This window comes from Mobula birostris, chromosome 9 (assembly GCF_030028105.1).
Source record: "Mobula birostris isolate sMobBir1 chromosome 9, sMobBir1.hap1, whole genome shotgun sequence".
Taxonomy (NCBI): Eukaryota; Metazoa; Chordata; class Chondrichthyes; order Myliobatiformes; family Myliobatidae; genus Mobula; species Mobula birostris.
In genome coordinates this window covers 81,751,510-81,764,396 of record NC_092378.1, presented here as the reverse complement: position 1 = coordinate 81,764,396, position 12,887 = coordinate 81,751,510, and the positions used below count along the sequence as shown (strand labels likewise).

Genomic DNA, 12,887 nt, shown 5'->3' with positions numbered 1-12,887 from the left:
AAAATTGTAGGCCAGTGAATCTTACTTCAGTGGTTGGTAAATTGATGGAGAAGATCCTGAGAGGCAGGATTTATGAACATTTGGAGAGGCATAATATGATTAGGAATAGTTAACATGGCTTTGTCAAAGGCAGGTCATGCCTTTCGAGCCTGACTGAATTTTTTTGAGGGTGTGACTAAACACATTGATAAAGGTAGAGCAGTAGATGTAGCGTATATGGATTTTGATAAGGTACCCCATGCAAAGCTTATTGAGAAAGTAAGGAGGCATGGGCATGGCTTGCCCACAGAAGGCAAAGAGTGGTTGTAGACGGGTCATATTCTGCATGGAGGCCAGTGACCAGTGGTGTACCTCAGGGATCTATTCAGGGACTCTTACTCTTAATGTTTTTTTATAAATGACCTGGATGAGGAAGTGGAGGGATGGGTTAGTAAATTTGCTGATGACACAATGGTTGGAGGTGTTGTGGATAGTGTGGAGGTCTGTCAGTGGTTACAGCGAGACATTGATAGGATGCAAAACTGGGCTGAGAAATGGCAGATGGAGTTCAACCCAGTAAAGTGTGAGGTGGTTCATTTTGGTAGGTCAAATATGATGGCAGAATATAGTATTAATGGTAAGACCCTTGGCAGTGTGGAGGATCAGAGGAATCTTGTAGTCCTAGTCCATAGGACACTCAAAGCTGCTACGCAGGCAGGGTCAGATTAAGCTAGTGCGGGACCTGTAGCATATGTTATAAAGGGGCCCTAAATTTTTCAAAATGCACGTAAGTATTAAAACATAAATTATTTACTTGCATAGTAAAGTAATTCAATGTTTTCATTTGCTATACCGCGATAATATGACAAATGTCTGACACTTCAGTAGTAGTATTAGTGTAGGTATTAGTAATGTAGGTATCAATTTCCAATGTCAAAAGTAAAACTACAATTTTTTTAGATTTTCTAGATTTAGCATCAGCAAATTTGTTGATGATACTGGAAATGTCTATTTCACACAGAAGTTCATGTTCAATGCTCATGAGAGTGAGATTGTTCAATCTGTTTTGACCCATGGTGCTCCTTAGTTCATTTTTAATCCTTTTCAGTTTTGAAAATGAGCGTTCTCCACTGCAGTTGGTAACCATGATAGATATGCAAGGCATTTTCTACATTTGGAAAACATGACTCCAAAGAATTGTCAGTTATCAAACGGTACAACTGTAACTCGACAAGGTCTTGTTTGGCACCAATATGAGAAGCAAGATCAGTTTTCAACAGTTCAGTAAACTGCACAAATTCTTCATTAAGACTTTCTTCCAGATCTTCCGGATATAATTTAATAAGATTTGATGACCTCTTTACGATCACTTCAGGTGTAAACGACTGTAACTGATGAAGGAATCCAAAAACACCATTCACCTTTAGATAAGCTTTCTGCCTTTTTGACAGGGCAGAAAGCCAGCTGGCAATAATGGCAAGAAATTTTCAGCTTTTAAACTTCTGAGAAGGCATTTGAGATTCAACAAGTGGATCAAGAGTGCTAGAACCACTGAAATCATCATACGCGTGATTTTGCTTGCGTTTTCTTTGAGTTTGCTGTTGATAATCTTCACACTTAGTCAGATCCTTGGCTTTTTCAGATCAATGTCAGAAAAAGTAGACCGCATGGCTTGAATATATCCATGCAAAGATTCATAGACTGCACAAGCTGTGTTCAAGTCTTGGCCAGAAGATTGCAAAGAAGCACTGGTCATTTGAAAACGCTGTAATACTTGATCCTACAATATGATCATTATTCCTGTTTCCAACTTCATCATGGTTGAAAGCAGTCCACGAGCCTGTTGTCGACACTCTGCCTTCTGATCATTGTTATTTGAAATGTCATCCAAGACTTGTTTTATTGCAGAAAAGCTGTGTAAAAGTGCTTTTGTTGCATCTGCATGAACTGACCACCTGGTATTTGATATTCTTTTCACAATGGCTAATGAGTACCACCATCAGATAATGCAGCAGAAAGGAGATCCCACCGATAAGTAGAAGCAGAAAAAAATGTGTACAGGCTTTCTACAAATTGAGAGAAAATAAATGCTTGCTGACAACATTCAGCAGCACATTTTCCAACCAAATTTAGTAAATGTGCAAAACATGGAATGTAATCCGCAAACTCATTCAGCTCTTTAATTCGTGCTTGGAAGCCACTATACTTGCCGCTCGTGTTGCTGGCATTGTCATAACCTTGACCGTGGCAGTCTCTTATATCATGGCAGTGTATTATATCAATGGCATTTTCCTTTAAAAAGTCAAGTAAACTTTGAGCAAGCTGTTCACTATATCCATATCCATATCCAAAAACTTCACAAATCTTTCAACTGGTCCAGATGGCAAAACATAGCGCACAGTCAAAGTCAGCTGGTCCACATTAGATATATCTGGAGTTAGAATATCTAATACTTGTATTTCTTCACTTCACTGATAATGTGATCCAGTATGCTGGATCCAATCAGATTGATGAATTCCTCACGTATTGTTTTAGATAGGTATGATTTATGTCCCCTTCCTTGGTTTGCATGAGCATTTATACCACGACACAGCAGGGAGCCAACACACGCCTGCACACACATACTGTACCATGCAGCATGCAGCTCCCCTGACATGAAAACAACAGCATTGCCAGATTGTTGTTGTTGTGGCATGGATGAAATTGCAGAGCGTTGCATTACCGGTGGTTACAAGGCAGTTTCTTTATTCGATTAAACAAAGTTACAGCAGGCAGAGACCTCTGGCAGAACAGGTTCTGTCGAAGAAACTTCTAGTTCCAAACTCTCGATTTTTTCATCTTTCTTTTGTGCATCCTCCTTCAGTTCGGTGATAGTGTTTTGTTGCTGTTGAACTTGATGGTCGAGCACACCAAAAGTTTGCATAATTGCTGTAATCTCTTCTTTAAAGCCTCAGCGTATTTCATCAGCTTGTTCACAAAACAAATTCATCCACAATTCATAAGTTATCTCAGGATGTTTAGGATCGGGTTTCTTTTTTCTGTTGCCATCGGCATCTTTTGCAGGTTTAATGTCTCGGACTTTAGGTCTTGTAACTGTTTCTTTACTCAGCTCTTCAAAGTTCAAAATCCAAACTTAAAAGTAAATTAAATAAAGGTGATCATAGATATAAAATGAGAAAGTAACGGAGCGAAGCCGAGAAGTGACCTCACTGCATGAGCGCCATCTGGAGAATCGCCTTCTGTAAATCCAAGTAAGCAACAAGCACTGATTCTCCTTTGTATTTTCTCAAAGAATTCCAACAGACCTGTCAGCCAAGATTTCCCTTGAGGAAGCCATGTTGACTTTGGTCTATTTTATCATGTTTCCTCCAAGTACACCGAAGCCTCATCCTTAATAATAGACTCCAGCATCTTTCAAACCACTGAAGTCAGGCTAACTGGCCTATAATTTTCTTTAACCAACACACACAAAATGCTGGTGAACGCAGCAGGCCAGGCAGCATCTACAGGAAGAGGTACAGTTGACGTTTCGGGCTGAGACCCTTCATCAGGACTAACTGAAATGTCGACTGTACCGCTTCCCATAGATGCTGCCTGGCCTGCTGCGTTCACCAGCTTTTTGTGTGTGTTGCTTGTATTTCGAGCATCTGCAGATTTCCTTGTGTTTGCATTTATAATTTCCTTTCCTCCTTCTTCCACCCTCTTTTTTTTTTAAAGAGTGGAGTGACATTTGCAATTTTCCCGTCGTCAAAGAGCATTTCTAATGTCTCAACAATCTCTTGAGCTATCTCGTTCAGATCTCTGGGGTGTAATCCATCTGGTCCAGGTGACTTAGTAAGCACCTTCGTCTTAATAATAGCAGCTATGTTCACTTCTGTTTCTGACACACTCAAATTTGTGGCATACTGCTATTGTCTCCCACAGTGAAGACTGAAGCAAAATACCTATTATGTTTGTCTGCCATTTCTTTGATCCCATTACTACCTCTATAGCATAATTTTCCAGCATTCCAATATCCATTCTTGCCTCATTTCAATTCTTTATATATTTGAAAAAACTTCTAGTGTCTTCTTTTATATTATTGGCTAGCTTTCCTTCATATTTCATCTTTAGACCATAAGACCTTAAGACGTAGAAGCAGAATAAAGCCAATTGGCCCTTCGTGTCTGCTCCTTTTTCCCCTCTTCAAACCCATTCCCCAGCCTTTTCCTCGTAACCTTTGATGCCATGTCCACTCAAGAACCTATCAAGCTCTGCCCTAAATACACCCAACGACCTGGCCTCACAAATTCCACAAATTCACCATCCTCTGTCTGAAGAAATTTCTCTGCATCTCTGTTAAATAGACACCCCTCTGTCCTGAGGCTGTGCCCTCTTGTCCTAGCCCCACCATCCTTTCCAAATCTTCTTTGTCTAGGCCTTTCAACATTCGAAAGGTTTCAATGAAATCCCCCCTCATCCTTCTAAATTCAGACATGGTACAGACCCAGAGCCATCAGACATTCCTTGTATGATAACCCTTTCATTCCTGGAATCATCCTTGTGAAACTTATCTGGACCCTTTCCAATGCCAACACATCTTTTCTTAGATGAGAAGTGCAAAAACTGTTCATAATAATCAAGGTGAGGCCTCATCAATGCCTTATAAGGCCTCAGCGTCACATCAAGGCACGACTGCGCAAGTGCATGGACGTCAGCAAGTTAAACTGGCAGGAAGAATTTAAAAGAAGACAGTTTTTTCCTCAGCATTTTGATTGAAGCGCAACTGCACGAGCACTTGGACATCAGCCAGTTAGACCAGTGGGAAGGATTTAAAAGAAGGCAGCTTTTTCGAGCAGGGACAAAGTAGAGGGAAACAGAGTAGGAGGGCTTTGGTTCAACAGGACTTCGGCAATAACAGTTCGAGGCGAGGTAATCTACTTGTGAAGAATAGGTAGTATGCCTGTGAGGCCGGTGTTCTGTGCTTGGTGTCAGATGTGGGACATCCAGGAGACTCCCAACCTCCCGGACGGCCACATCTGCACCAGGTGTGTCAAGATGCAGCTCCTTAGGGACCGGGTTAGGGAACTCGACATACAGCTCGATGACCTTCGTCTGGTCAGGGAAAGTGAGGAGGTGATACAGAGGAGCTATAGGCAGGTGGTCACACCAGGGACACGGGAGACAGATAAGTGGGTAACAAGAATCGGATACTAGAGAGTACACCTGTGGCTGTCCCCCTTAACAATAAGTACTCCTGTTCGCGTACTGTTGGAGGGGAGGGGGGAACGACCTACCTAGGGGAAATAACAGTGGCCGTGCCTCTGGCACAGAGTCTGGCCCTGTGGCTCAGAAGGGTAGGGAAAGGAAGAGGATGGCAGCAGTGATAGGGGACTCTATAGTCAGAGGGTCAGACAGGCGATTCTGTGGACACAGGAAAGAAACACAGATGGTAGTTTGCCTCCCAGGTGCCAGGGTCCAGGATGTTTCTGATCGTGCCCACGATATCCTGAAGTGGGAAGGTCAACAGCCAGAGGTCGTGGTATATATTGGTACCAACAACATAGGTAGGAAAAGGGAGGAGGTCCTGAAAACACTACAGAGAGTTAGGAAGGAAGTTGAGAAGCAGGACCTCAAAGGTAGTAATCTTGGGATTATTGCCTGTGCTACGCGACAGTGAGTGGAGGAATAGATTGAGGTGGAGGATAGATGCATGGCTGAGGGATTGGAGCAGGGGGCAGGGATTCAGATTTCTGGATCATTCAGGCATCTTTTTTAGGCACGTGTGACCTGTACAAAAAGGACGGGTTGCACTTGAATCTGAGGGGGACCAATATCCTGGCAGGAAGATTTGCTATGGCTGTTGGGGAGAGTTTAAATTGGATTGCTGGGATGTGGGAACTGAACTGAAGAGGCCAAGGAAGGGATGTTTGGCTCACGAATAGAGAAAGCTTGGAGACAGTACGAGAAGGAGGATAGACAGGTGATCGAGAAGACGCGCTCAGACAGATGATTTGAGGTGTGTCTATTTTAATGCAAGGAGTATCATGAACAAAGTGGATGAGCTTAGAGCGTGGATCAGTACTTGGACCTCTGATGTTGTGGCCATTACAGAGACTTGGATGGCTCAAGGGCAGGAATGGTTACTTAGGTGTTTCAGAAAGGACAGGGATGGAGGCAATAGAAGTGAGGGCATGGCACTGTTGATCAGAGACAGTGTCATGGCTGCAGAAAAGGAGGAAGTCATCGAGCGATTGTCTACTGAGTCTCTGTGGGTGGAAGTTAGGAACAGGAAGGGGTCAATAACTCTACAGGGTGTTTTTTTTATATAGACTTCCCAATAGTAACAGGGACATTGAGGAGCAGATAAGGAGACAGATTCTGGAATGGTGTAATAATAACAGTCGTCGTGGTAGAAGATTTTAATTTCCCAAATATTGATTGGTGTCTTCCTAGAACAATGGGTTTAGATGGGGTGGAGTTTCTTAAGTGTGTTCATGAAGGTTTCCTGACACAATATGTAGATAAGCCTACAAGGGAGAAGAGGCTGTACTGATCTGGTATTGGGAAATGAACCTGCTCAGGTGTCATTTCTCTCAGTGGGAGAGCATTTTGGAGATAGTGATCTCAATTCTATCTCCTTTACCATAGCATTGGAGAGGGATAGGAACAGACAAGTTAGGAAAGTGTTTAATTGGAGTAAGAAGAAATATGAAGCTATCGGACAGGATAGTAGGTTAAAAGAACCATGGTGGACAAAGGCTGTTGAAAATCTAGACAAGAAAAGCTCATAAAAGGTTCAAAAAATTAGGACGGATAGAGATCTGGAAAATTATAAGGCTGGCAGGAAGGAGCTTAAGAATGAAATTAGGAGAGCGAGAAGCGGCCAAGGCATCCTACAAGTATGTGAAGAGCAAGAGATAAGATGTGAGAGAATAGGAACAATCAATTGTGACAGTGGAAAAGGGTGTATGGAACCGGAGGAGATAGCGGAGGTAGTTAATGAATTCACTACGGAATAGGACCTTGGTGATTATAGGAATGACTTACAGTGGACTGAAATGCTTGAGCATATAGATATTAAGAAAAAAGGATGTGCTGGAGATTTTGGAAAGCATCAAGTTGGATAAGTCGCTGAGACCACCCCAGACTACTTTGGAAGGCAGGGGAGGAGATTGCTGAGCCTCTGGCAATGATTTTTGCATCATCAGTGGGGATGGGAGAGATTCCAGAGAATTTGAGGGTTGCAGATGTTGTTCCCTTCCTCAAGAAAGGGAGTAGAGATAGCCCAGGAAATTATATACCAGTGAGTCTTACCTCAGTGGTTGGTAAGTTGATGGAGAAGATCCTGAGAGGCAGGATTTATGAATATTTGGAGAGGCATAATATGATTAGGAATAGTCAGCATGGCTTTGTCAAAGGCAGGTCGTGCCTTACAAGTCTGAATGAATTTTTTGAGGATGTGACTAAACATATTGATGAAGGTACAGCAGTAGATATAGTGTATATGGATTTCAGCAAGGCATTTGATAAGGTATCCCAAGCAAAGCTTATTGAGAAAATAAGGAGGTATGGGATCCAAGGGGATCTTGCTTTGTGGATCCAGAACTGGCTTGCCCACAGAGGGCAATGAGTGGTTGTAGGCGGGTCATATTCTGCATGGAGGTTGGTGACCAGTGGTGTGCCTCGGGGATCTGTTCTGGAACCCCTTCTCTGTGTGATTTTTATAAATGACCTGGATGAGGAAGTGGAGGGAAGGGTTGTAAATTTGCTGATGACACAAAGGTTAGTGGTGTGGTGGGCTGACAGAGGTTATAGCGGGACATCAATAGGATGCAAAACTGGGCTGAGAAGTGGCAGATGAAGTTCAACCCAAATAAGTGTGAGGTGGTTCATTTTGGTAGGTCAAATATGATGGCTGAATATAGTCTTAATGGTTAGAATCCTGGCAGTGTAGAGGATCAGAGGGATCTTGGGGTCCAAGTCCATAGGACACTGAAAGCTGCTGCGCAGGTTGACTCTGTGGTTAAGAAAGCATACGGTGCATTGGCCTTCATCAACTGTGGGATTGAGTTCAAGAGCTGAGAGGTATTGTTACAGCTGTATCGGACCCTGGTCAGGCCCCACTTTGAGTACTGTGCTCAGTTCTGGTCACCTCACTACAGGAAGGATGTGGAAACTATAGAAAGGGTGCAGAGGAAATTTACAAGGATGTTGCCTGGATTGGGGAGCATGCCTTATGAGAATAGGTTGAGTGAACTTGGCCTTTTCTCCTTGGAGCGAAGGAGGATGAGAGGTGACCTGATAGAGGTGTATAAGATGACGAGAGGCATTGATTATGTGGATAGTCAGAGGCTTTTTCCCAGGACTGAAGTGGCTAACACGAGAGGGCACAGTTTTAAGGTGCTTGGAAGTAGGTACGGAGGAGATGTCAGGGGTAAGATTTTTACGCAGAGTGGTGAGTGCGTGGAATGGGCAGCCAGTGATGGTGGTGAAGGCGGATATGATAGGGTCTTTTAAGAGACTCTTGGATAGGTACATGGAGCTTAGAAAAATAGAGGCCTGTGGGTAACCCTAGGTAACTTCTAAAGTAAGTACATGTTTGGCACAGCATCGTGGGCTGAAGGGCCTGTATTGTGCTGTAGGTTTTCGCTGTTTCTATCCCTGCTCTTTTATTCTAGACGGCTTGAAATGAATGCCGACATTGCATTTGCCTTCCTCACCACCGACTCAACCTTCAAGTTTAACGTTTAGGATGTTCTGCACGAGGACTCCCAAGTTCCTTTGCATCTCAGATTTTTGGATTTTCTTCCTATTTAGAAAATAGTCTGCATATTTCTTTCTTTCACCAACGTGCATGACCATGCATTTTCCAACATTTTATTTCATTTTTCACTCTCTTGCCCATTCTCCTAATCTGTCTAAGTCCTTCTGCAGCCTATTTGTTTCCTCAACACCCCTTGCCCCTCCACCAATCTGCATATCATCTGCAAACTTGGCAACAAAACCATCTATTCCATCATCTATATCATTGATATACAGCATAAAAAGAATCGGTCCCAACACCAGCCCCTGCGGAACACCACTTGGCACTGGCAGCCAACCAGAAAAGAATTCTTTTACTTCCACTAGCTGCCTCCTACCAATCAGCCAATGCTCTAACCACATTAGTAACTTTCCTGTAGTAGTTAGTAACTTTTCTGTGCTTTTGGCTTTTAGTTGTCCTCTGTTGATTTTTAAAAGCTTCCCAACCCTCTAACTTCCCACTAATTTTTGCTTTTAGCAAATATACCAGGCCAGTCTATCTGATTTCAAACGTACTTGTATGTTGACTCTTAACTACTCTCTGGTGCTTAGCAAGCCATTTACTTCAATATTCAATTAGGTCCAAACAGAACTTGCCAGTGAGGTCTAAAATACCTTGAGAAACTTGGTTTATAGTGGAACATTACAAGGATTGCTCATTGATAATAATGATCAGTTAGGCACAAGAGAATCTGTATTTACTGACAAGTACCTTCATTGGCTCAGTTCACAGCCATGTGAACTTACATAACTGAATATCTGTGTGCACACCTACGAAGTTTCCCTGACCCTCCATGAACAGTCAAAGAAGGGAAAAGGTAAGGGAAAAGGAAGTGGTGTTAGGTAAATTGAAGGGATTAAAGGCCGATAAATCCCCAGGGCCAGATGGTCTGCATCCCAGAGTGCTTAAGGAAGTAGCCCAAGAAATAGTGGATGCATTAGTGATAATTTTTCAAAACTCTTTAGATTCTGGACTAGTTCCTGAGGATTGGAGGGTGGCTAATGTAACCCCACTTTTTAACAAAGAAGGGAGAGAGAAACCGGGGAATTATAGACCGGTTAGCCTAACATCGGTGGTGGGGAAACTGCTAGGGTCAGTTATCAAAGATGTGATAACAGCACATTTGGAAAGCGGTGAAATCATTGGACAAAGTCAGCATGGATTTGTGAAAGGAAAATCATGTCTAACGAATCTCATAGAATTTTTTGAGGATGTAACTTGTAGAATGGATAGTGGAGAACCAGTGGATGTGGTATATTTGGATTTTCAAAAGGCTTTTGACAAGGTCCCACACAGGAGATTGGTGTGCAAACTTAAAGCACACGGTATTGGGGGTAAGGTATTGATGTGGATAGAGAATTGGTTGGCAGACAGGAAGGAAAGAGTGGGAATAAACGGGACCTTTTCAGAATGGCAGGCAGTGACTAGTGGGGTACCGCAAGGCTCAGTGCTGGGGCCCCAGTTGTTTACAATATATATTAATGACTTGGATGAGGGAATTAAATGCAGCATCTCCAAGTTTGCAGATGACACGAAGCTGGGCCGCAGTGTTAGCTGTGAGGAGGATGCTAAGAGGATGCAGGGTGACTTGGATAGGTTGGGTGAGTGGGCAAATTCATGGCAGATGCAATTTAATGTGGATAAATGTGAAGTTATCCACTTTGGTGGCAAAAACAGGAAAACAGATTATTATCTGAATGGTGGCCGATTAGGAAAAGGGGAGGTGCAACGAGACCTGGGTGTCATTATACACCAGTCATTGAAAGTGGGCATGCAGGTACAGCAGGCGGTGATAAAGGCGAATGGTATGCTGGCATTCATAGCAAGAGGATTCGAGTACAGGAGCAGGGAGGTACTACTGCAGTTGTACAAGGCCTTGGTGAGACCACACCTGGAGTATTGTGTGCAGTTTTGGTCCCCTAATCTGAGGAAAGACATCCTTGCCATAGAGGGAGTACAAAGAAGATTCACCAGATTGATTCCTGGGATGGCAGGACTTTCATATGATGAAAGACTGGATGAACTAGTCTTATACTCGTTGGAATTTAGAAGATTGAGGGGGGATCTTATTGAAACGTATAAAATCCTAAAGGGATTGGACAGGCTGGATGCAGGAAGATTGTTCCCAATGTTGGGGAAGTCCAGAACGAGGGGTCACAGTTTCAGGATAAAGGGGAAGCCTTTTAGGACCGAGATTAGGAAAAACTTCTTCACACAGAGAGTGGTGAATCTGTGGAATTCTCTGCCACAGGAAACAGTAGAGGCCAGTTCATTGGCTATATTTAAGAGGGAGTTAGATATGGCCCTTGTGGCTAAAGGGATAAGGGGGTATGGAGAGAAGGCTGGTACAGGGTTCTGAGTTGGATGATCAGCCATGATCATTCTGAATGGCGGTGTAGGCTCGAAGGGCCGAATGGCCTACTCCTGCACCTATTTTCTATGTTTCTAGGTAATACCCAGGAACAGTGCCTACGCTGGCCAGACATTCCTCATGGTCTTATTGTAATCTCCACGTGTATGAAGCGGGGCCCTCCACATCCATGATGGTTGGTCCCTGGAGAGCTATTGCTGCCTGTCCTCCCAAAGTGCTTCATTCTTATTTCTTCCCATATCAGATCCATCTGTCGTGTTTCAGTTTTGTTGGCTCAAGGTCACCTAACTGACATGTGTTAGATTCTGATTGGATGTTGCCCAGGGCTATGAGCAGTTATTGCTTTATGGCTGTCCTTTCAGTTTTGTGCCTTCAGTAATTTCTTTAGTTTTGCCCATGTCAGATTGGTTCAAACCAGCTCACCCTAACACTGGATCCAGACAACCAGATCACAGGCTGTTCCTTTTGTAAACTTTACATATAAACAGCGTCCCATCTGAGAGTGAGCTCAGGATTAGCAGATCATCAGCTGAAACTCATTGTGTCCAGGTTCAATTGCTCTGATTAAGCTACCTCTGAGCAAGAATCAGTTCACCAAACAGTTCACAAAATGGCAGCTGTAAGGACAGTCTCACAAAATGGCTGCCTCTATTCCTGCTGTCACCTGGCATGACCAAAGAATTTTGCCTCATTACTGCTCACTGATTTATACATTGTAGTTCTTTCCAACTGTTTTGTATTTTCATAATGTATTTCAGGTCTTTAATATTATTGTTATGATTGGAGATGGGAAACAGGGTATTAAGTTCTTATTTTTTCCCCACTTGATTTTGGCCCAATGGAGGCATTAAATGAAATTAAAAGTTGCTTTTATGCTTTTATTAGGTGGATCCGAAGCAACTGTTGGAGGATGGAATTCGGAAGGAATTGGTCAGAAAGGTTGCACTTGCTCTTCACAGAGGGCTGACATTTAACCCGAAAGCTAAGGTGAGAGGAATTGGATATGACTCCAAGTACCCTACTGTACATACAGTGGGCAGGTTTCTTCCTAGCCTCAGAAGTTGGTGAGCTAAAGATGAAGTTTCTGGAATTCTTCTACTGACCACTCAGATAGAAGGAAGATGGTGAAATCAACCAGTGAACCAAAAGTGTGCTGGGAGAACTAAGAGGTAATGTTTCAGATCTCTAAAACCCTGGATAGATCATACTTGGAATAGTATGTTCAGTTCTGGTTGCTTCAGTTTTGGAAGGATGTGGAGGCTTGAAGAGATTTACCAGGATGCTGCCTGGATTTGAGAGCATGTTTTATGAGTTTGAACGAACCAGGGCTTTAATGTTGTTGCTGGCCTTTCTCTAGCTGTAGTGTATATGTCCTTGGAGCTATATATTCATGGAGTAGGTGAGAGGGTTGGCACAACATTGTGGGCCTATGGGCTTGTACTTGGCCATACTGGTCTACGTTTGAAACATTGGCTGAGGGAATATTTACGGATTTGTTCATGACATGAAGCTTAGTGGCAATATAAATAATGATGAGGATGCCAAGTGTGTGAGTGGAGCAATTGCATTGTGGAGAAAAAGTCACATTATCTATGAAGGTTGAAAAACACATGCCAACTTTTTTTTATGTAGAAAGGTTGTGAAATATTGACTTTCAAAGGTATGTGGAGGGGAGGTCCTTGCACAGAGATCAATAAACTAGCCAATCCGGGTAATCAGAAATGCAGATAGTCTGTTAGATTTTGTGGTAAG

The 12,887-nt window shown here is 43.0% G+C and overlaps 1 protein-coding gene across 4 annotated transcripts in view; it reads left to right on the top strand.

The window, feature by feature from the left end:
* washc5 (WASH complex subunit 5) overlaps nucleotides 1–12,887 on the top strand; it is a 205,763-nt gene that overhangs the window by 132,774 nt on the left and 60,102 nt on the right. For all 4 annotated transcript variants that reach the window (XM_072268302.1, XM_072268303.1, XM_072268304.1 and 1 more), the window contains one exon: nucleotides 12,021–12,122. In XM_072268302.1, coding sequence (XP_072124403.1) covers nucleotides 12,021–12,122 — 102 coding nt within the window. The remainder of the gene's footprint in view (nucleotides 1–12,020; nucleotides 12,123–12,887) is intronic.